Source organism: Mustela nigripes, chromosome 17 (genome assembly GCF_022355385.1).
Source record: "Mustela nigripes isolate SB6536 chromosome 17, MUSNIG.SB6536, whole genome shotgun sequence".
Classification (NCBI taxonomy): Eukaryota; Metazoa; Chordata; class Mammalia; order Carnivora; family Mustelidae; genus Mustela; species Mustela nigripes.
Window position 1 is genome coordinate 54,955,260 of NC_081573.1, and position 25,084 is coordinate 54,980,343.

General features: G+C 49.2%; 1 protein-coding gene across 1 annotated transcript in view; it reads left to right on the forward strand.

The window, feature by feature from the left end:
- CDH13 (cadherin 13) overlaps positions 1-25,084 on the forward strand; it is a 987,824-nt gene that overhangs the window by 741,472 nt on the left and 221,268 nt on the right. Inside the window, exon 7 of the mRNA XM_059382150.1 lies at positions 21,077-21,255. Within this exon, the coding sequence (XP_059238133.1) occupies positions 21,077-21,255 (179 nt within the window). The remainder of the gene's footprint in view (positions 1-21,076; positions 21,256-25,084) is intronic.

Below are 25,084 nucleotides of genomic sequence, written 5' to 3' on the forward strand. Positions count from 1 at the left end.
CAGCAGCTATGGTTAGATGGGATTTTACGCCTACCTGATGGGTAGAGAAGTTCAAACACCAGGGCCGCCTTCCAATGGGGCTGGGAGCAGAACCGGGACAACAACTTAGAAGAATGGTTTGTCATTATCTGCTACGGTTGAAGATGGGCCACCTACTCCAAGGTCTGTGGCTGCGAGGAACTCTCCAGTGTGCACCCAGACACATGGACAAGGAGTTCCAGCAGCGCGGCGAGCACTCACGAAACCAGGGAACATCTCTGTGCCCGCTAATGAAGTGAACAGAAGAAATGACAGCTCTGGCATCTGGCCAGCCGTGCTGCAGTGCCAACAGCAGATCTCCAGAACATGCTGTGTCACTAGAAACACGATTTGGAGGAAAATACTTCTAGTACCAACCCAGTTATAGAAAATTCAGAAACGCAAAACAAAAACAACAACAACAACAAAACCAATATATTTAGAGATAGATAAGGAGTAAAACAATGAAGCAAAATAATGGATTAAGAGATACAGAATTCCTGATGGGGGGGGGGGTGGATAGGATGGAGGGGAGCCTGAGGGCTCTCGTGGCATTATATGTGGTACTTCCTGAGCTGGGTGCTGGGGAGAAGTATACTTGTATTGTTTCTTACGCCCTGCTGTATGTTGGATATGCATATGTACACATACCTGTTATATTTCCATATCTTCCTGTGTATGTAGGATATAATCACAATTTTGTTGATGGCATGTATCAGGCACTAATCTTAAACAAATAACTTCTCAAAATCATGGATTTTGAGACTCATGACTTAATGTCCCAGAGATGAATGTAAAGCCCTTGCCTTGAGAGTCTTCAAAGCCAGTCCCTCAATCTGGGTGAGATCCTCTGTGTTAAGCAGCAATTCATGTGAAAGCCATCTTGGGGTCTTAGTTGACCACAGGCTCAAAAGGAACCTTCTGTATAAATACCCATTCGAAGAAAGAATTTCCACTTTAGAAGCAGTGATTTTCCTCCCATAGCCAGAATAGGTCAGGCCACATCTTGCATATTTTGCTTTTAGCAACTTGATTTGAATATCAAGTTGACAAATTGCAGTAAGTTCCAAGGATGAGGACAAGTAATGAAAGATAAATCAGCATACAAGTTTTCAGGTCATCAGAGGGGGATTTGGAGGAGGCAGAGCAGAACTAGAGGCTTCCAGAAAATTGGTTCCAGCTCAGTGTGCACAAAATCACGCCGATAGTCAGAGATGCCCCCAAAAAAGCTGTAGGCTGTCCCATAAGGCGTGAGCTTGGGTCCCTGGAGTGTTCAGAAAGAGACTGGATAACTCCCTCTTCCTACAGTTGTGCTTAGAAGGTGGGCTCCATGACTCTGTTATCCCTTCTTCATGGCTCCCATGAGTCTCTAAGAATAGCCAGAGAGAGTCCCGCGGGGGTTGGGGGGGGGGGAGGAAGCCATTTTGGCTTACCTAAACCTGAGGGGGAATGTGGAACATGCGGGACAGACAGCCAAGTTCAGTCCCTTCCTCCCTGGCGTGCAGTTCCTACAAGAGACAGTGACCACCCCGCAGATAAAACATTGGTCCGTTGAGCAGGACCCGGCTCTCTGTTGACATCACCCTTAGGAAAGGGCTGCTAGAACATGGGTTCCAGTGTGCACAGGGAAAGAACCTGGCCTTGGCTTATTGATTCTCATGATCATGTCCGATAGAGGCACCTCAGTGGCACTTTTCCATGTCACCCTGTCTCTGGAATTCAGGCTGACGGAGCAGAGCAACCACTTTCTAGAACACTGGTCATGACAGTGCAGAGGGAGAGATGGCGTGGTACATTACACACCATCTCTTCATGTTTCCTCCCCAAAGGGACACACCTTCCTTGTACTCATATTTCGTAAGCCACCCCTAATCCAACAGAGGCGAGTACAGCCCTCCTATGGGCTAGAAGCAGACCTGGAGGCATTTGTCGACAGCAGGAATGACCAGCACGTTCAGTGTGTCCGGAGAAGGAGGGCCAACTCTGTAGGCAGTACAGAGGGGGAGCAAAAGAGGGGTACACATCATGAAGGTCCTCTACGCTGTGTTCCAGAATTTTTACTATACCTCGCAAAAGCCACTGACGCCTATCAAGCCTGGGAACGACACAGTGGCTCATTTTAGAGATTGGATATAGCGGAGACGGTATTCACTTGTTCCGCAAACATCGGTGATGCAAAGCAGACAAGGTCCCCGTCACATTGGGGGAATCACCCAACGATCTGAATGACCGACCGCATCGCAGGTGGAGGCGGGTGTAGGAAGAAAATTCGGATGGGATCATGGTTGGAGCCTGGTGGGGAGAGAAACCAGGCTCCCAGCCACAGAGAAGTGAAACCATCAGAAAGCTCGTGGTGCGGCGGCGGCGGTGGGGGGGGGGGGCACAGAACAGAGCGGGGTCATCTTCCAGAACTGAGGGTGTTAATTGAGATCAGACGCGCGGAGGGCAGGAGCCCTCAGGGAACAGCAGCTGCGTGTCGTCAGCAGAGCCCTTTCGAAGCATTCCGTCCCCGTGCGCAGAGATGGGACATCAACCCTTTTCAGAAGAGTGGGTAACAGACAAGCCACTCAGCTGGTTTATGAAGACAGGAATTTCCACAAGGGCTTACGTCGAGGATCAAGTCGGGGGGGGGGGGGGCTGCCTTTTTAATTGATTAGAGCGACTCCGAGGTGAAGGGAGGGGCTGCTGTTGCCGGTGTGGCTAGAGCATCGGGCGTTCTTTGGAACACTCAGAGCAAGACCCCCCCACCCCACCCCAGCTAACTGACGGTCTGCACATGACCTTGCGCGCTTTCCTGGGAAACAAGAGGTCGAGATGAGGAGCGCCGATGTCGGTCCCGATCCTCTCCTGCTCCCGTCTTTCCCTCCTCTGCCTGGCAGTCAGGACAGTTCACCGCTTTCTCGGCTGCAAAGGCATCTAACCAAGCTTCCAAGCTTCCAAGCCCCTTTGGGCTCTGGGAACGTGAATCCCGCCTTCGTGGTTCTGTGTACCCCCCAGAACCACAGGTGCTGCCACCTGAGGGCCCCCCGCGGATGGTCTCATCACTTCCCCTCCTCCAAGGCGGGGTTCCCTCCTGACACCCCTCGGCAAGTGGCCTTCAACCTGACACACAAAGTCCGCGACGGGAGCTCAGATCAACCCCACACCTGTGTTCTTCCCCAAGACCCGTGCCCTGGCCCACACCGGGATTCCGAGGGAATTATTCTCTTTGGGTTTAAACGTGAAACCATTCGTGTATTAGAAGGGGACGTGCCCCCGTTTTAGGACACCTCCATATCAGGCTTAGTTCCTGTCCCTGTTTCTTTGTATCTTTTCTCTTAAAGTCTTAAAAAGAAGGCTTAAGACTCTTGGCAAGACAGACCCAGTTGCCACAATTCATCCTCATACAGCAATTTGCCCGTCTACACTGCCGGCTGTCCCTCTCTCCTGACAGCCTCTCGTGCGTCTCTTTCCCTCATAGCTGTGGGGACCAGGATGATCCAGGATTCCAGCCATGATCCAAGAAGCCAAGGGCTGGGGTGGCAGCTTCTAGCTCTTTCCCTAAAACTTGCGCTTCAGTACCGGGAAGAGATCTAACCTGTAACAGCCGACATTCGAGAAGCAATCGAGTCCCTTGCACTCGATTAACCCCAAAGCCTCTTTCGGCTCAAACGTTTTCTGGCTCAAAGAAGAAAGAAAAAAAATACGCTGCCCCCATTTTTCTTTCTTTAAAGACAGGAAGAAATGAGGGAAAAGCTTGTCTGGTCCATGTTTTCATAAAAATATAAAGCATGTGTTCTCTGTGACAGCGATTTCTTTCCCTCTAAATCCAGCAGGGCCCGTGCAAGAGCTTAAGAATGAGCGAATGTCGCACATTCGTCTTCCTGAGCCGCGTCGCTGTGTTTCCAGAAAGATAACACAGCTTCGGCGGGATCAGAAACCTGGAGATTTAGGAAGTGGCCGCTCACATGTCCGCGGGGACTGCGCCTGGAAAACATCCCAGCATTAGCTGACCCCAAGACCATGATTTATGGCCTCTGGGGACACAGGCCCAGTGGATGTTCTTCCCTGAATGAATTCTTGAGAAACTGATCCCGCAACATTGTGTGGGTGATAGATACACGTGTGTGATTCTCCTGTTTGAGCCTGGCCTGGGGTTGGCCATAGAGCACGGGTCCCGCAGAGACTCCGAGTCCCGCTCTGCCCGCTGCTGGCGGTGTCACCTAGAGGTCACCTAGAGCCAGTCACCACTGGTCCCTCCCAGACAATGTGGGGGTGAGGACAGAGCCTCTGCAAGGTCAGGCTCACGCTCTGGGGGTTAACACTGCTCCCCATGAGTGGTCTCGGCTGAATCACAGCCACCCGGAGACATCAAGTCCTGACAACTAGAACTTGCCAGTTTTTTTTTCCCCCCAAGAAGATCCTTTGCAGATGGGGTGAATTAAGAACTTTGAGAGGAGATCACCCTAGACCATGCGGATGGGCCTGGGGTGTCACAGAGGTTCTTCCAAGAGACAGGCAAAGGGACGGAAGACAGACAAGTGGAGAAGGAGGGAGAGGCAGAATGGTGCGGACAGACATGCGGCCACAAGCCATGAACTGCCAGCAGCCACCAGAGAAGCCAGAAGAGGCAGAGGCCTGATTGTCCCCCTGGAGCCTTCAGAGGGAACATGGCTCTTCCAGTGCCTTGATTTCAGACTCCTGGCCTCTTGGACTGGAAGAAAATACATTTCTACAGATGCACGCAGTCGGGCCTGGGTGTCTTTGTTACAGCAGCCCCCGAAAACCCTGTAGGCAGCACAAGGATAGAGCCTGCCCGTTCCCGGGATACAAACCCCGAGGGGACAGAAGGCTGGTCACACTGTGACAGACATGCGGACTCCTGGGGGTCTGCCCAGTGAGAGAATCCAGGTTGCCGCCTCTCTGAGTCTCCCTTTCGGCCTCCCTTGGCCGGTTCCTTCTTCCCTTCCTCTGTCCCTGGTCGCATTCGCCACCTGCAGATCCTCCCCCAGGATGAGCTCCCAATTTCTCATCCAGCTTCTGGCTGCTTCCTTTCTTCCAGTGCCCACCGGGTGGGCTTCTCACTGTGCACCTTTCGGGACAGGAGTTGCTCGGGATGTCTGGTCCGTGTAGGACTCTACGGCCTCTGCTGTTTCTCTTCTTTCCTGAGATGGGTCTTGGGACGGCTGTACCTGACGCCTGGGCTAGGCCATCCCTGGGGCAGCTTGTGTTTACGAGCTTAAAGTCAGGAGAAATGGAGTGTTCAGGACCGTGAAAGGCAGGGCTTGGCACAGTGGGGGGCTGCGGACTTGTAACTCAAGTTACAAGGGGGTTTTTCAACCTGGCTTGCACAGAGAGCCCCGAAATCCCCAGCTGGTCCAAACGTTGAATGCGCCCGCTCTCCTAGCAGGAGCGAGAGTTTGCAAACGGCTGATGGATGCTGTTTCTCGAGCTGTAAGACGTCCGTGTGCTCCGTATGCGGGCAGCCTGTTCTGTGGAAGGAAACGTTCAGAAGACTTTGATGCTAAGGGGTCCTCGGGATGTCGGTGGGGGTTCGATCTTTCATGGTGGGTGATGGGGGAGGAAGCAGTGGAGACCGCCCCTGCCCTGAATCCCAGCTGGGACCAGTGGAGACCCACTCAAGTCACCTTGCACCACAGTGTCCCGCCACCCCCAGGCTCCCAATGCTCAGGAATCCTATCTGACATCTGGAAAGGATGTCAGGAGACTCTTGAACTGTGCAGATGAGGAAGGGTACCTTCCTCACTGATGGGGCAGCTGTAGTGTCCCCAAGCCCTGAGGTCCCATGAGCTGGTGGGCTTTGAAGAGAGCCTTTCCAGGAGGTCAGGTTAGACTCACGCCATTGTCATCACCCCCTTTTACTTGTCCACCAGCTGTCTCTGGGTGATTCGGCTCTGTACCAGGCACCTGTGGTGGTACAAGATGTCCTGTTTGGGATCTGCGTGGCTCTCCTGGGCCCTTAGCTCTAGTGAACACACCCCCATTCGCATACCCTCTTCCTCGATCAGCCCTCTGTGTGCCACAAAGCAGGAGGCCAGCATCAGGGAAAGGGATGTGATGACGGAAAAACAGAGGCCAGAGATGCAGAGAGGGATTTGATGATGACTCCGTAGATCATCATCATTTGATGATGACCTCCAAGAAACGCAGGTGGCCCTGTACCGGCTCAGCATTCCCTCTGCCCTGCCTTACTTGTGACATCAGAAACCTCGGGCTTTGGAAGACAGCTGTCCTGGCTGCCCCTGTGCGGGGCTAGATTGGAAATTTACAAATGGGCCTCAGCTAACAGGAAGCCTTTCAGCAAGGCTAAGGGAAAGACCAAGATCAGTTTGGCAACTTACAAGGAGGGGCTGTGTTTAAGTGATCTCCAAGTCACCCAGTGCAGGGTTTCAACATGGAAATATTGTCAAGGTTTCATATTGGGTTAAAATGGTGATCACCTTCCTCGTACATAGAGGTATACCTCTATGTATACAACCTAAGATTACATTAAGAAAAAAAAGAACCATTTCACACTAACCTTGCATTCATCCAGGACTTCTACTTTTTTTTTTTAAATATTTTATTTATTTATTTGACAGAGATCACAAGTAGGCAGAGAGGCAGGCAGAGAGAGAGGAGGAAGCAGGCTCCCCACTGAGCAGAGAGCCTGATGTGGGGCTCGATCCCAGGACCCTGGGATCATGACCTGAGCCAAAGGCAGAGGCTTTAACCTACTGAGCCACCCAGGCGCCCCTCCCTTCTACTTTTTTATCTGAGTCATGCCTCCGTCATCTTATAATAACGATGATAGTCTCTAAGAACACAGAGCCCCAGGCTGAATATTACAGATTTTTAACAAATTTCAAACACCCAACAAACCCATCAGATAGGAACATTTATTAGCCAGGAGAGACCTGAGTTACATACCTCTTGGCCCTCTTAGCCTGGGAACAGATGTCTTTGGTCTCCCCCCTGACTATTTCCAAGAAGAAAACATTCCAATCTGGAAAGGCAGCACCATCAGGAGTCTGAAATGCACACGTGGGGAAGACAACTTAAAGACACAGATGAAGTGAGAAAATATTCATACAGAGTGAGCCGGACATTATTGGACCGATTCTCCATTCATTTCATAACTAAATATGTGCCTGGCTCTGTGAATCAGATGGGCTTCATTGAGTTTGATATGTGTAGGATACTCCCCGAGTGGGGTCCTGATGGTCTGGAAGAGTTGAGGCAGGAAGCATTTCAGAAAAGACGGGCAAATGACTGTCCAGTGCCACGTGACGCCAAGTGGAAATGACCATCAGGGAGCAGCTTCCCCTCCCCTGCCGCAGGCTGTGAGCCCACACGTCCAGAGGGCTCCTTCTTAGATCTCAATCCAAGCACATTTAATTTCAGATCTGTGTGGCCTTGATAGAGCTCCTTCATCAAGTTTTATTCTTCATAAAAGATCCATTTCCCCAGACTCATAAAGTGACTCCTTCTAATTCCGTGTTATTTTATAAATACTTTCATTGCGAGCATCCATCACAGGCAGCTGACTTCCCAGCCATAAAACAACAGCTTGCAACATCACCATGTTACCCGATATGTATTTACTTATCAAGTTGAAGAGCACATGTTTGCAAAATCAGCAACATTACAGCTCCACCAGCAATTTGCCGGCACTTTCTGCCCATTGAACGCAAACCTTCCAGTCTCAGACGTGCCGTATTTCAGCCCTCCTGGTTCGTTTTGATCTTGTAGCTGCGGTAATCACCAGCCCTCCCGCCCCGTGCAGACCTCCCTGAGCCCCTTGTTGATCATGCCCGGGACTTCGGGCAGGTGATTTGCCTAACAGGTGCAGTGCTGGGGTCATCGATCATCTGCTGAGCACCATCCCCCCCCCCCCCGCCCCGGGGATGCGGGCCCCGCTTGTCCTTTGGGCACTTGGCGTAGCTCAGAGGTGCCCCAGAGAAGCTCTAATGGGTCAGAGCAAAGGTGTCCAATAGCCCATCTTCAGGGAGCGTCCTTAAAAATTAATTATTCCACCTGCACAGTGCAATTGCACAGTGCTTTCCTCGTGCTGGAGGGGAGCAGGAGGAACAAGCATCTGGGTTCCGCCGCCCACCTGCCGCATGACCTCTGTCCACCCCCGCTTCCCTCTCCCCAGAACAGGGCGAGTGGTGACCCTTCAGAGTCGTGGGGAGGATTACATGATGCGGCAGCCAAACAGTGTGTGTAATGGAGGTTAGTTCTCTGACACTGGTGTGACGTCACTAGGTCCCTCACTGCCCTCCTGAGTACCCTTGGACGCTGGTCTGCAGTGACCTTGAGCAGGTGAACAGACTTCTCTGAGCTGCTGCTTCTTCTTTAAAAAGGAAAGTGAGCAAATTACCCTGGCAGGATTATCATAAGAATGCCTGGGAGGCACACAGGAGGTCCGCACGTTGATGCTCCCCTCTGTGGAATGACTGCAAAGGCCACCTCATCGGGCCCACATATGTCACACGCAGCTGCAGACCAACTTCACGCGGCAGGCGTGTGCCCATTTTACAGGTAGGACATGGAGGCTGTGTGAGCTTGCCCGTATCTCCCAGAGCACATAGCCAGGGAGTAGAGAACCAGAGTCTACATCTGTCGGGCCCCACTCACTCCCAGGATTTCATTCTCCAGACCCCAAGCCAGGCCAGTGGATTCCGATTCCCCAAGGGTGGCTTTCTGGCAACAGGAGTATTTTTGCCTTCCCAGGTGATTCCCGTGAACAACCAGGGTTGCCGTGCAGGGTCCCACGCCCCGGTCCCTCACTGTCGTGCGGGTGTGGGACCCACATCTGATGGGACCTAGGTTTCCAAGGAAAAACTTAGGAGTGTCTAATTAAAAAGAGGAAGAAGGCAGGCGAGTCTAGCAACTCAAGGCAGAGATGGGAAGGATGACAGCTTTCTGGGGTCTAAAGCAACCAGGAGCTGGGAGCCAGGGTCTCCCAGGGCAGGGGACCCAGGGCCTGGGGAGGCAGGAGCTGTCCCCTGAGCAGGTCTGACTTCCTGTGCTATTACGTGATGGTTCTGACTCTGACTGTCACAGGAGACAGGCGTTCTGTGAGCTGTGGCAGCTGGAGCAGTAATGATGGAAACAAAGGTCCCTGAACTGGGGCTGGACTGGCAGAGGAAGGGATCTCGGACCGAGACGCCCCCCACCCCCCTGGTACCCACGCAGAGCCTCGGTGCCCCTGTACATTTCCCAGGCCTCCGGCAATCTGGTTCCTGGCTCTCGGCCAGAATGGGAGGCATCGCTTATAGAATGAACATCCAGGGCCCCTTGTTGCACAACTAATAAGAAGGTCAGGAGGTGACCACAGAGCTTTAGCCCAAGCCCTGGGCCCTTCGGAGCACGGCAGCCTGGGCTACTACACGGGTCCCTCGCCCAGGAAGCGGACCCTGCCTTTGACCTTTAGACACCAGATCTGACCAGTGGGTTGCAGCCACTTCTGGCTGAAGCGAGTCACGAGGCAGCACCGGGCTCCACAGGGCTCTGCCGCTCTCTGTCCTCCCATGTCGGGAAAACCACCCGGCGGCGGCAGGGGGGCAAGAAACAAGGGTCCGGGTTCATCAACCACACCTGGGAAAGGGACTGTCCTTGAAGGGAGGCCCCCGTTGGTCCAAACCCAAGGGAGAAAGCAACCTCAGGCGTTCATTGAAATGTCAAGACTGGTTTGTTGGGTTGGTCTAGCCTAGCCGAGTCCAAACCTGCCTCATCTCTGCTCTCAAAACAGAGACAAATGAGAAGCGGGAGAGGCCCCCGTTGTGAATTTACCTAGAAACGCCTACGTAGCGCGAGCATTCCATATCTCAGGCTTTCAGGACTTACCTGCTTCCGAGTCCCTCTGCCTCCATCCCTCAAGCTGATGGAAGAGAGACGATGATGACAATATCCGCCCCCAGTTTATCCACGTGGTTCCTTCGTTCACGCAGTCAGCAAATGTTTTCCAAACGCTAACCACATACAGAGCCTTATCCCGGTGACTTTGACGATGTGCATGCTTTGAGTTACACAAAACTGAACCAGAAAACGAAATGATGATGTTAGCACGAGCTTGTTCTGAGACATTACAGCCCATGCATATTGGCCTATTCGATGGTATTAATATTTGAGCCACTGAGTGGGAAATAGAGAAGAAACAGTTCCCTTTGCACTTGGTGAACTTCAAATCCAGAAGTGAGTTCCAGGGGTAAAGGTTTCCGTTGTTCCAGTGCAAGATTTGAGAAGCGCCGATACTTTCAGAGCCGGTGGCATACGTGACGCTAAAGTGGGGTTTCTTAGCTGGGGCGCTCTTGGCACTGGGGGCTGCACATTCCTTGTTCTGGGGGGTCCTGTGTGTTGCAATGCGTTTCTTTACTGGTATTCACCCACGGGATGCCGGGATCACACACTCTGTCCCCGCTGTCACAACCAAAAGTGTCTCCAGATATTGTCCCTTGAAGAATAAAAGTCTCCCCGCAACCTTGAAAACCACCGCTCTAAGGAGGACTAAAACTACTTGCAGAACTATCCCTACAATGGGCTAAACAAACAAACAAATGCATGATTTCCTTTCTTTTTTTTTTTTTTTTCCCCCTAGAGCTTTATAGACGTGTAGTTTCATATTTGAGAATTTGGGCTACTTTATGCAAATCCAATACAAAAATTTAGTACTTTGGAGTATGAGGGATAGAGTGTCCACTTAACATTGCTTTTCTGAAGTGTTTTAGGCAAGATCAGATAATTCGGCCGAGTACCCTGTATCCTTCTGAAAGAGCCGCATACAATAATGCGGATGAAGAATAGATGAAAAGATTTAATGGAATTTTTTTTAAGGTTTTGAGAAAAATATTACCTTCAAAATCTAGATGAAATGAAGAAATTAAGGCAATAAAGTGAATCCTGAGAGGAGGGACCCCACTTTCAGGCATGTGTCACCTTTCATTTCAAAAACCCATTTTCTTGCCTAAAATCTGGCCGGCTACAGTGCAATTACGCAGCAGCTGGCCAGAAAAGTAGGGCAAAGGTGCTGTGAAAATTGAGTGGCGATCAGGAGAAACCAAAGGATTAAAATAATCATAAAATAAAATTAAAATAAAATAATTAAAATGAAAATCGTGAGTGAGTACACGGTGGTTCTGTTGCTCCCGTCTCTTTATCGGTGTCAAAAGAAACAACCTTTGAAGATAGATGGCAGACAACCATTGCTCAACTTGTCATAACTTATTACATATTTGACTGTCAATTTGTACTTTCAAAAAAAAAAAAAAAAAAAGAACCAGCTAGCTCCAGGGAGGTAAGGTAAATTTGGGTAGAGAAGTCTGTCACCTTTCATACTGAGCCTGTGGTACCCACAGCTGCACGCAGACGCTCGTGGCTTCCGTTCAAAGAGCGAGCAACTGTCTCCAATTCAAGGCGCTCTCATTTGTCAGGACAGGGCTGTCTTCCTACTGGAGGGTCCTTCATCAGCTCAAATCTGCGTCAGGAGTATACACCTCATGCCAGTTTGATTCTGCGCTCTTCTTGGGGGGAAATCACGAGTCCTCCTGAAATGCTCAGGGGTTGACATACTGCATGATTTCAGTGACATCCTTGGCAGCCTCCATAGCCCAGCATTTGAGAGATGCTCGTGATTTTGCAAGTCGGGGTGGGTTCAGCGGAACGGTTCTGTTGTTGGTGCTGCCTGAGGTTTTCCATGTCAACATAGCGGCTGTCATCTGGAAGCTGAGCTGGGGCTGGGTGATCCAAGGTGGCTTCAACACACACGTCCGATGGTTTGCTGGGGCTGGCGGCCAGCAAGCATTAGCTCCCAGACACGTGGCTCCCGGCAGCTGGGCTCCAGGAGGGTGGGTTCCAATGCGGAAGTGCTTTCTCGTCTCTGCTTGTATATTTCCATGCATCCCGCAGTCCACGGGAAGTCACGTGGCTAAGCCCACAGTCAGTGCGGAAGGGACCGTACGAGAGTGTGGATGCAAGGCAATATAATTCCCTGGGACCACTAGTGGAACAGTCTTTCTCCCTCAAAAGCTGTCCCTGGAGTCAAGGCATTTGAGATGAGTGGAAACCAGTCCCAATATTTGAAAATACATGAGGAACTGCCTGGATGTTTATGCTTTTCTCTAGAACAGTGTCGTCTGGCTCTAGGCCAAAGCAACAAAACTTACTTTCTAGAGAAATATGATTTAATAAAACATATTTATCTGTTTCCTTCCATCTTTACTTCCTGCCATTATCAGAGGAGATTAGCTGTGGCATGCACAGGACAGCAAACCCAAGCTCTAAACAAGATGGGATTTGACTTTCTCTCATTTATTTCTTTCTCTTGTAAATGAAGCTGGAGGGAGGCATTCCAGGCTTCCCTGGAAGCTCCATGGTCACCAGAGAATCCGGATTCATATCCCTTCTGTCTTTCTGCTCTACCTTCCCATCACAGAGCTTCTATTTGAAGGGCCACCTCATGGTGCAAAGAAGCTGCTAAGACTATAGTCATCACGTCTACATTCCAGGTAGCAGGAGATGAGAAGAGGAGGTGTTCCAAAGTGCACATCTTATGGTTAAGGTCCCTTTAAGGAGTCTCACACACAGTACTTTTAGTTGTATCTCATTGTCTACCCCTTAGTCCATGGCCACATTAGCTGCCAGAGAAGTTGAGATATCTAGTACTGAGCTAGTCAGCAGCATGGCCAGCTAAAATCAGGAACAAAGGAAGAATGAGTACTAAACAGCAATTCATAGTTGGGGCCCTTGTTCCTCTAACAAAGCAGAGTTCAGATCCTAGCTCATGGGGTCATTAGCTGTGTGGCCTTCACAGTCCTGATTTCATCATCTGTGCAGTGGGCTCACCCAGGTATATAACATGCTTCCCGTGGTTCATATAGGATCAAGTAAGTTAATGATTGAAATGTGTATCATGGGATGTGATATCATTGTGTCTCTACTGCCTCCTGTTTTGCTGGGCCCTGGGACCACAGGAGAGGACTTTCCTGTTCCAAAAGGGAGACAGAAGGAACAAGGGAAGAGTTCATAGTGGGTGCACCATTTTCTCAAGTTGTAATTTATCACCAACGGACACATTAACAACATTTAGCTCATGTCCTTGGGGAAAATAAGTGGCTCTTTTGACAGTCAAGGTCAAAAGCTAAAAGCTGGTGAGCCATAACCTGTTTTATTTGGCCTTCTTGTTTTACTCAGTGATCTTTTATTTTTAAAAATTTTAACTGGTGTCCAATGTGTAAATATTCTGACAGATTCGATGCAAATCCAAATTCTCATCTTTTCTTGAAAAACCAAAAGATCTGGCCTCTCCAGACTCATATTTGAGAAATGTGGCAATTACTTTAAGCTAAAAGGCAGCTGCCCCTTAAACAGGACATGGACCCTCCAATTAGCCGCAGACCACACCACTCCCAATTGTCTTGAAGTCGTTTTACTCATGTTAGGTTACCCATGTAGGCCTTGGGTGGGCATTTGCGCTTCTCCCTCCTGGCCCAGCTCCCTGACCTCACTCTGGGAATGGAATCAGAGAGTCACATCCTCAAGGCCGACGGGATCGGGTCGCTATCAGAGGAAAGATCACAGGTCACTGACACCTTCATCAAAACTCTCATCTTCAAGAACTTTCTAGATCCAATGCACAGCCTGATCGCCATATGCAAAACGTGAGAGGAATCTCTGTTGAGGAATGACAGTCCCTAGATAATGGAGGGACAGAGGGAAGGGCCTCCCACCCAAAGAAACAACAGTGACAAAGCTACACCTCCCAGGCTTTGCCTTAGGTCTCAGGGACCTGCCTGCCCTGAGCTGGGCTTTCGTTAATAGTCTGTACACCCCGAGCGGAAAGCCGACCTCCTTCTCCCACTCCACCTGCGGGTGCTTGGGAGATAAGCAGAAAAACTTCAAGTGAATTATGAGGAGCAGCTTCCAATCGGACACCCCCTCAAATGAAGATAAAGCAGGTATGAAATGCTAATGCAGGTCAATGGGAAAATAAGACACTATTCATGATTCATTACGTGGGTGACTTTTCAGGAAAGCACGCGCCGCAGCCTGTGGGCTACCTCTGGAAAGCTATCAAGTTGCTGTGGTTATCTTTTGTCAACTAATCACCAGACAGTTTCCCTATTAATTCTTGTGTACGTGGAAACATTGATAAGACCAGAGGAAGCTGATTCGTGCTTGTGTGCACTCAACTGAAGTCCCTAGGCTTGTCTGAGGGAAGAAAGGAGCTGTTTCCTTGGGAGAATTTAATGACGTCCCGCTTCATAGATGCTGAGTGTGAGTCCTAGAACGAGTAGGCGCTGCCCTGTTCGTGGTTGGGCCCCTCAAGGTTTTGCTCATCGCCAGCACACACAGCAGCGGGTCCCCCCAGAACGGAGCTGCAAATTGCGGCAGTCAATAAAAATAGTGATAAAATTGGACACCCCTCGAGTATGTACCATCGCCCAGGCGTCGGATTTTATATTCATTAATTTGTACAATCTCAGTGGGGACAATATCACCCCGAGGAGGAGCAAATTGGTGTTTGGGGGAACATTAAAAATATTGGATACTGCAATGGTTTGTGACCCTCCAAAGGGTCATAGTCTGTGATTAGATATTCAGGACAACGGTGGCAGGGGTGGCAAGTAGGAGGAAAATGTCTAAAAAGGCTCCGGAAGGGAGGGTTGGGTGATAGAAAATATAAAAATTAAAAAAAAAGGTTGAGAGATGCTGCATTAATACATTCGATGTTCACACAGGCCGTTCTAGGGGATCGTTTCGTAAATGGAGGGGTTGAGGTTCAATGAAACAAAGGAACTGGCCCCAGGAGGCCCTGCTGGTCAGTGGCGAGGCCGGGATTTAAAACCTCGCCTTGTGCCGAGCTCATCTTTGTATTTGCACGCCTCCTTCTTTCGCGTCACCTTTAAGGGCTGGAGGGGACAGCGGGGCTGTGTACCCCTGCGTGGTCGGGAAGCAATCCCAGAGTGGTGTGACAGGGTGAGCGGGATGGGCGCCGTGGCTTGCGTCACTGAAGTCACATTCGGCGACGCCTGTCACATGTATACTCCGACACTCGTGGCCAGATGTGTCTGTGTCTGCAAGCCGACTTGGCGTGTGGGTGACAAGCTCCTCTGGTTTGCCCAGGACAGTCCTAGAACACCCTCGGTCCCACACAGTGTCTGAATGTACCACCACCTACTCTTATGATTTGCAGGCTTTGTCAACGATGTGACATTTTGTCACATCTAGGGGACTCCCTTGGTGATGTCTGCCATCTCGGATCACCTTGGGTTTTGTATTACACATCTCCCTGGAAAGCATGCAGTGGCCCCAACCATGCTATCAGAACTCTGGGGCCAGGGGCGCCTGGGTGGCTCAGTCGTTAAGCATCTGCCTTCAGCTCAGGTCATGATCCCAGGGTCCTGGAATCGAGCCCCGCATCAGGCTCCTTGCTCAGTGGGGAGCCTGCTTCTCCCTCTCCTGCTTCCCCTGCTTGTGTTCCCTCTCTCGCTGTGTCTCTCTGTGTGTCAAATAAATAAATAAATAAAATCTCAAGGAAGGAAAGAAAGAAAGAGAGAAAGAGAAAGGAAGGAAGGAGGAAAGAAGGAAAATAAGTCAGTCAGGCTGAAGCCAAGTACGGATCTGAATGTCCAAGTCTCAGTATGGGAATACGGTTTTTAAAAAAGAGGCCTAACAATTTTGATCCTGTGAAGATGATGTTTGGGGATGAGGTCAAAGAAATTTCCAGAATAGAATAATTCTGTTGCCTGTTAGCCCGGGGTACGCCACAATTTAGAGCCCCCCACATCTGAGGCTGGTTGACCTTTCATTGAGATTATAAGCAGCCCCTCACCTTGGGATCTGCTCTCCGTTCCCTATGGGTGTGGCTGTTCTTGAAGCCACAGAGAAGCCAAGCTTCCGACACCAGCCCTTCAGGTTATAACAGCAGGCGACACTTTCTCTAATCAGGTGAATGCAGTCAAGAGGAAGGGGCCATCTTACCCAGACAAAACAATCATAACTGTTTATCAGCCTGTCATGTCAGTGACCATGTCCTTCAACCAAGGAAAATGACAGCCCTGCTTGAGACTCTGAACTCGCAGCCTGTAATTCTTTTATTTGCTTTGGAGGGGCTGTTCCTAGTTCATGTGGGAGTGACAGGGTGGTTATCATTTATTTTGACACTCAGGAGAATATCCTGTTGGGGGGAAAGGCAGAAATGTATTTCAGGGGACCCACACATGTGTCCATCATATAATTATCTTTTCTCTGCCATCAGGCAGTACATGTTGGCAAAAGACAAGCATGAATGGAGAAGCCACTGGCTGATGGAAATGAGTGAGCCCTTCTTCTGAGATCAGGGTGTGGGATCGGGCACAGGGTAGGGCACAGGTGCCACCAGGGCACAGGAACAGCTATCCTGGTGACTGTCTGCTGAATGTCAGCCTGCTGAATCCAATTCCAATAGGGGCCCCCAAGGAGCAAAAAATATGTTTAGAGGTGGTAGTGAAGCATGCCCAGTTGTGAAAAATGCCAAAGCGATGTTGTCCACTCTTCTTGGTAACAAGCACGTCACGGTTTCTGGTCAATGCCAAAGAAGACGAATTGTAAGCCTACTCAGCATTGATAAAGGACCTCCCCCGTGTCAGACGCTGGGCTTTGAAAGATGGGCAAAACACAGTCTGTACCCTCCAGAGTCTGTAAAGATGTTCATAGAATGAAAAAGTTCTGTCGACAGAGAAGTTAGGGAAATGCTGCCAATGCTATTCTCTCTTGGAGATTTACAAGATGCATTTGCTTACTAAGGACACTGACAAGTCCTCCAGGATAGAAACTTGCTTGACTTGTCGTTATTGTGTATTTCCCGAGTCCGTTTCTCTGCTGAGCCCATGGAACCAGGGTTCCTTGGATACAGTTTAGGAAACGCTAGTATAGGAAGTTTATCCAATCCCTGCAGAGTCAAGAAGTATGAAAATCATGATCCAGCCCCCCAGGGGAGGGGCTGGCAAGAGCAGGGTGTTGGGCCCAGTAGACGGACTGGGGCGCAGGATAGAACCTTGACCGTAAAGGAAAATGGTAGAGTATCACTCGGAGAGGCCGCATAGCCTACAGAACGTGTATGCATGTATGCGTGTGCGTACACGCATGTGTATATGTTAGCATAGAGTTGTGATCCCCACAATGGAAGCTCCTATCTGCAAACCAAGGCCATGGGCAAGGTGGAAAAGAGAGGGTAAGGCAGAGCAACTCAGAGGTGATCGGCTCCTGGGCTCACCCTACTGTAGCCAGTACCAGGTTCTGTGGACAGCTCCGTTGTCTGAGGCCATCACTGGCACTCTCATGACGGCTTAGAACCTAGAGCAGGTTTGATAAGAAAAGGGATCTTCCTCAAACCCTAATGTACAGGCATTGCACCAAGTTCTTTTATTCAGTATCCCATGAAACCCTTACAGAGACCAAAGACGAAAGTGTTACTAATATCCTCTTGTTGCAGTTGGGAAAACCAAGTCTTAGGTAGGACTGAGTAACTTACCCATGTTCATACAGCAAGACTTGAACCTCAACATTACCCCAGAGTTGTTTTCTTTAATGTTACAGACCTATTTACATGACTTTGGCACCATTCATCTCCATGGAGGCGGGCCTCGGAAATCCTCTTCTGTACCCACATCTGGGCTAAGGCAGCACATAAGACCAAGTTCATTTCCTCCCAAACTATGCATTAAAATGAAAAGCATTTTCTGGATAAACATAAGAATCTTCCAGGATACCCTTTTGTTTTATCACATTATGAAATCTGCAACAATAACAATGATAAAAGACGTCACCGGTGACTTTCCTGGTGAAAAGTGAAAACTCATTAGCCCGAGAGGTCTTGTTTTCTTCCTCTCATCCTTTGCGTGCAAAGCCGTCATGCATGCAAGCCATGAGGACTTACTCTTTATGCTTTATTGTGCTTGTTCGTCTATGACTCCTGGGAGTAGCTGCCTAGATAATCAGGTGGAAGAAAGACCCTGATTCCATTGTGTGCCTCAATGGGAAACCAAAGTGCCAAATTGTTTGCTGATATTTTCCAAAGATAAGGGGCAAGATAAGGGGGTGCATAAGCCAAGCGTTATCTATGTTCACCCTTGATCCCCAGGTTTGCCTTATGACAATTCACAAAGGAAAAAAGAAAGGCAAAGAAACATGGTAAAATAGAAAACGTGCCTGATGCCTCTGGCCTTACGGCAATACTGAGACTGCTTTAGAAATCCATCCAAGCTTATGGTGGTCAGATACCCTTGTTTGTCTGATCAATCAGACCTAATGGCGGATGATCTGATTCCAATTGAAGGAAAAAGTAAAGTGCCTTTGATGGTCTGAGAAGCACTGTTACAGACAGGAAAGGAATACCAAGATGGCATCTGAGCCAGATGAATTTTTTGTTTCAAGTTTCAATATTTTCTGCATGTGAATATTTCTGCTGGGAACAATAGGATTGTATCACTTTTATCTCTTACCCATTAGTTCACATTTTGTGGGTCCAGAAGGGGTCAGAATGACAGATGGGGCCCTATATTCTTAGAAGAGTAAACTACAATGAAAAATCATAGTTGGGCAGGTTGCTCTGAGCCAAATACAATGGCTCACAATTGTCAAGTCCAGGAGGCAAATGTGCTTGATTCTGCTCTAGCCCATGCTTCTGTTGGGTTTGTGAAATCAATACAGGGAGCCTTACAAAAGTGGAGCAGGGAGACCAGCAAGGGGAAGGTTGAAAAAGGGAGTGAGCCACTCCATGTCAATTACAAGGAGAATTGTCAATTATAGACCCATCAGAAGAATCATCAACAAGAAAGAATCATCAGTTACAGGTCCCAACAGGGAAGGATGTACATCAGATCTAGTATAAGAAATCAACCACCCTTACAGCTCACCCAATGAGAAACTGTCACCACTTTGAACTCTTGCTTTTCTCTAGTGGACCTTCCTTCAAAAAATCCCCTGCCCCAAACTCTTCCTCCTTGATAAAATAACATCACTCTCCTTTTTTTGTTGGACTTGCCTGTGGCTTTGTGGTAGTTTGTTCGATTGCAATTCTCTGCTATTCCCAAATAATCCATTTTGCTCGTTGGATAACTGGCTATTTTTTTTTTAGATTAACAGTATTTATAATTATGATCTTCTTGTATTAAATATTTAATCACAGAAGCAATCTATCCTCCTTGAAAAAATGATCAGAACAGTATTGATTAGGCCAAAGTCTTCCCTTCTCCTCACCGTCCTTAATTCCAATCCCCTTTGTTCTTACCCAGATATAAACACTACTGGGGAAGAAAAATTCGTCCTCTGCCCTTCAAGGTTCTTCTGGCTCATCTGAGAATCCAGTTGACATGAGATCTATTTGATTTTTCAGGACAAATTCAAACAAAAGTTTAACAACCTGTATACCTCCTATACACATGGAGAGACCCAGGCAAATAGAGTAATTTCCTGAAAGGGCTAAGGCCTAAATACCCTAAATACCATCTTCAGCCAAAGATGGGGTGGAGATCAGTGGTGGAAGGTGACCAGGAAAAGTACAGGCAACAAGGTAGTGTTGTTATGCAGATTTAAATCCTGCCTTTTCTACTGAAAACAGTTTCTAGACATTTAGAGTCCCCCTCCTCTTACTGATACAGTGAGGGAGATAACCTCACAAATGGAGATTTCCCTTATGCATATAAATGTTCCTCACAAAAGGGGTAACTTCCACTTGATTTTCAGACCTTCTCTTTGTGTCTGCAGTTTTCTTAAAAATAACCAGCTTAGAATAATCAACATGTCAAAGAGGCATATCTTGGGGTGGCAAGATTTGCTCCCCTACACAGCTGTAACCAATCTGAAATTCATTTTCATAGACCTGCTATGTTTTTATGGACATAAACCGTATCTACAAAATATATGTATAGAGTATTGTGGCATTTTCTGTGTGCAAGCAGGTTCATAAAAATGATGCCATGCTACGGATAACATTCTTCAACCTGATAATGTCACGTAATACTCTATCTTGGACAGCCTTCCATGCTAGAACCCATGAGACCTACAACCTCTTTCAGACGGCTGCAAAATTTCTCATAGCATGGGGAATCCCATCATTTTAGCAATTCCCCTGTTATTTGGACAGTTAGATTGTTTCCGTATCTTTCACCGTGATGGATAATCCTACGGGGAACATCCTGGTGAGAATCTGTCGTTGACACATGCAAGGGATTCCTGAGGGTAGATGCCAAATGGGTGGCTGTATTTGTTTTTTGTTTTTGGGGGGTTTTTTGTTTGTTTGTTTTACTAGCTGTGCTCACTTGTCCCCAAAAGTGGCTGACACCAGTTCTTCATCCCATCAGCTGGGTGTGAGCAAGACCCAGTATCTGACATCCTTATCAACCGTTGCTGTAATCAAGTAGTCCCCATCACTTTCATTTCTATATCGTCTTTGTATCTTAAGTGCCTACAACAGTGTCTCTGTCACACAGTGGGGGCTCAAAGAATATAGGTTCATGTTCCCTTTCACTGGAACATCTTTTCCTATGGAGGACCCTCTCCTTCACCTTGCTTACACCTACTTACACACTGGATGTCTACACCAGGGACCTTTCCTGAACCTCAGCTTAGATGAGGTGGTTCTCCTCTGTCTTTGTAATGCTCTCTCTCAATGCATTTGTAATGGTTTATTATTTTTTAGATGCTGCCTCTCATCTGCTGAACACCAGAGAATGCCTTAGCTCCCCTCTGTGTCTTCATCCCTGGGCCCTGGCCCCACATGTAGTAGGCATTCAATAAGAGTTTTTAAGATAAAGGCCATTGTCATGCCGCCACATGCACAATTGAATGAAAGTGCAGGCAAATAAACAGTGTATCAGCAGAAGGAAAAATTAAGCTGTCAATCTGCTGAGCAGCAAAGATTTCTTTATTTCAGGTCTTTTAACATGACGGAGTGGGAGGGAGAGCGAAAGAAAAGCAAAACTAGAACAGGGCCGTGGAGATGCTTTCCTTTTTAATGTGGAAAGTGACTGGGGGCATCCCTGCTTATCGCTGTCCCCCGAGTGACCATCTTCTGCCCTCTGTCCTGTCCCCTCAGGGACCACGGTGATGCGGATGACGGCCTTTGATGCGGACGACCCGGCCACAGATAATGCCCTCCTACGGTACAATATCCGACAGCAGACGCCTGACAAGCCGTCTCCAAACATGTTCTACATCGATCCTGAAAAAGGTGACATTGTCACTGTCGTGTCACCTGCCTTGCTGGACCGGGAGGTGAGCTGAAAGGCATACATCTTGTTTCTCACGAGAATCGAGCGCGGCTTTCACAGGAGGGAAGATGTGGGACTTCGGGCAAAGGCACTTTATATGGAGGGGTGGACATGAGGACTTTACACAGAGCTGGGTAGGGACATCTCTAAAGGGAAATGCGAACCCCAAAAACACGCACTCTCAACGGCCACATCCTTAGGAATTACTTGTATTTATTCGACCTGGTGCCTCTGTTTCCTCACCAAACCCTTATTCGTGCGCCCTTGTGATAGGGCGTCTATGTCTCCTTACCCGTCTGCCAGACGGAGGCGGGGGGGGCGAAGGAAGGAGGGACAGGCCGGCAGGGAGGTAGGGGAGGGGCAGATGGGAGGGAGGTGGCTTTGTCCAAGATCACTGATTCAGGTGGCTTCGACTTCTCTTCTTTGTCAAACCCTCTGTGGTGTGAACCGGTGTGAGCCGGTGTGAGCCGGTGTTTCCCCTGGAGCCTCTCCTGCTTCAGCCATCCTGCAGGTCAGGTGACACACACAGGTGGCCCAGGGACCTTCGTTGGTCGGCACACTTGCTCTTTCTTTTTGCCTATGTACTTTCAAGCTTTCCTATCAGTTGCCCTGTCAAAATATTCAGATTTCATATTTATTTTTTTAAAAATTCCAACTTCTAGCTCCCTGAAAATCACAAATTTTGGAAATTTTAGGCCCAGTTTCCATGTGTGGACAGTCAGTCATGTGAGATGTGACAGTCACTTGGAGCTGGTGGTCACAGTCCCATGTATGTGGGGCGTGCGCTCCTGCCCCACTTACGCGCCCCCAGACTGGGCCCCCTGACCCTGGCCCTTCTCCTGAGTTCCAGGTCCCACTCGGCAGCTCCCCACAGGGCTCAATAGAAGAGACTCTTGGCTCTTCAAACCCAGTGTACCCACCCCAGATCTGCTCCTGTCCTGGCACTCTTGGTTCCCAGCATGCCATCATCCCACAGACATGACCCCTGCTGTCACCCTTGACCTGCGAGCACCACCTGCGCCATGGTAACCGCTGGGTTTCCCTACTGGGCTCCCTTGCCTTCTCCCCTCATGTCTTTGATTAAACAAATCCCTGGGTCAGAAGTGCCTTCTCCTCTCCTTTCTGGTTTTCCACGCTGCCGCTTCTCACAAGTATCTGGGTTAGAGCCACTGCCCCTCCTGAGGGGGCCTGGGTGGCTCAGTCGGCTCAGCGTCCAGCTCTTGATTTCGGCTCAGGTCATGATCTCAGGGTCGTGAGATCAAGTCCTGCATTGGGCTCAAAATGGGTGTGGCATCGGCTCGAGAATCTCTCTTTTCTTCTCCCTCTGCCCCTCCCCACTTGCTCTCTCTCCCTCTAAAAAAAAAAAGAAGAAGAAGAAGAAAGAAAAGAAGAGTCTTCCTAAGACCTGAGCCTTCCCTGCCTCGGTGTCCCCCACCCTCTGACTGCCCTTACTGCAGCCATCAGACGCATGTGCTCCTTTAAGCCGCCACGTGTCTTCTTGAAGAATATCCCCTTCCTCTTCCTCTGGGTCTAGAAGTGGGCTGCCCAACACAGCAGCCACTGGTCACGGGCAGTTATTTACATTTTAATTTACACTCATTGATATGAAAACGTAAACCTGTATCAGCCAGGACAGACAGAATATCGTCACCATCACAGAAAGTTCTGGTGGGCGACATTGGCCTCAACTATACACCTAAGGAGAGTAAAGACTATGGTCCTTTGCATGTCTGGAGCCCCACTGCCTACTAGCACCCTTGGAGCACTCCCGAAACTCTTCGTTGTATGTTTTTGGGGATACAGGCAAGAATGAGTTGGAAATGACACTGAGATTCTGCACTCCAGGGGTGGGAATCCGTAGCTAGGAGTGGGGATTTCTGGAAGGGAAGAAGGGAATGAGCTCTGCATTGAAACCGTGGTTGTCACTTGGAAAATGTGATTGTGGCTGGCTAAAAATAGGAAAGCTGGGAAAAAAGAAACACACCAAGTCTACTTCCTCCATGTTGTGTCTAATACTCTTTCCGGCCAGCCCTGTGTTGACGATCACTCGATGCTGTATTTTCTCCTTCGGAGGCAAGGAATGACTTCCCACCTCTGATTTTCCCTGTGTGTGTGTGTTCACACATGTGAATCAGAGGTGGGAAGTCACACGTGTGAACACACATACACACACACACACTGAGGCACACACGCACACACACAGCAGCTTTCCTAATTCTCCCAGAGGCACACATGCAAATTTTTATAAGGCGGAGACAAAATGCGGTCACTTCTCTGGCTTGGCTTCTCTTCCTACTTACTGACAGATACTTTTTGTAGGTCTCTATTTATAAACCGAAGTGATAATATAATGGTTTATTCCATTTTTAAGGTTTATTTGGGGGACTGATGTGTTTTAAGTGCATGATCTCCTCATTTGGGTTTTTGTTAACTCGCACTAAGTATGTAATGATGGGAGTTGAATTAAGCATTTCTGGCCACAGCGTACCAACGGCTCCCACCAAAAAAAAATAAACACAATTTAACCAAAATTGGAAAATCAATGAAAATGAAGGAAGGGTATCGCTTTTCTGTGAGGGTTTCCAGAGTTCACTGCTGACTGAGGCAACATTGGTGCGATCTGAAGGAAGGAAATGTCCCTGAACGTAGACAAGCCTTGTCGACTGACTCGTGCTGCGGTAAGCTTCTCTTCGGCAAGTTTGCTGAAAGGGCGAAACGTGTCTCCGCGTTCCCCATCCATAAAGGGACAGACCTGGCACGTCGCACTTCTCATCTCACTGCCCTGTCCTGCGATCACGTGCCCAGGACGGGCTCCCACCGCAGGCTTGAGGAATCGTTGGTCAGTATTTCCAGAGAGCTAGAGTAGACATCTTATCTTGGGTTTGGTTTTTGGGCTCCTTCCAGACCATCTGAGCCGCCGTTGAAAATGGGATCGCACCGTTTACTTTTCAGACAGTGGCCCACTGGGGCCCCCGGCAAACCTCGATAGGATTCAAACCCATTGTCGTTCCGTGACCGTGTCTTTGGGCCGGGATCTCAAACAGCGTGTTTGCGTGTTGAATACTGTGGGTGTAAACAAGTGGGTTGGGGACTCCTCCTAGAGCCGGGACCCCTGAGGTTATACAAATGGGGCGCTCCCGTTGGCCCCAGCTGGTTGGGAGTGGACGCTCTGGAAGCCTGTTGGTAGATACAGTGAGCTCAGCTGATGAGACCTCAATTTTCCAACTTAATGTTCCACTGTCCTTTCTTTTAATGACTATGTCCCCAGGGAGGACCCTGGCAGGTAAAGTAAGACTTCAGGGGACACCGCAGGACTGTTGCCTTTGAATGTGCCTCTTCCACATCTGCTTTGTCCTAGAGCGCAGGCAGGATAGTCAAGGACGCCATCTTGGTCGTTGCCTTTTCTCCCCAACTGGCTTCTCGGGGTGTCTCCGGGAGGCCAACTGAGGCAGGTGCCCTCACTGATCTGCTCCTCCCCATACTCTGAGGAGGAAAGGGGTTGTGTCCGTCTCGTTCCCCGCCACCTTCCCAGTCCTTGGCATGTGAGGGATGCCCAACAAATATTTATTGAGCACGAAAGGGCAGGAAGGGTACAAGGGAGAGAGGCAGGTGGCTGGGAATGTGTGATGTCTCTCTGGTACTCGGGTCATTGCCATTCATTTCCCGCTGCATTCAGGGCAGTGCCACCTCTGGACCCACAGCGCATGCCCAGAGCCAGGAGGGAGCCCACCCGTTGCTCACCTGCTTTGCCTCAGGAGAACATGCTAGAAGGCAGCTCACCCACTGTCTTCATCTTCTGAGGACCCATAACGGACGCCGGTCCTTTTCCTCCT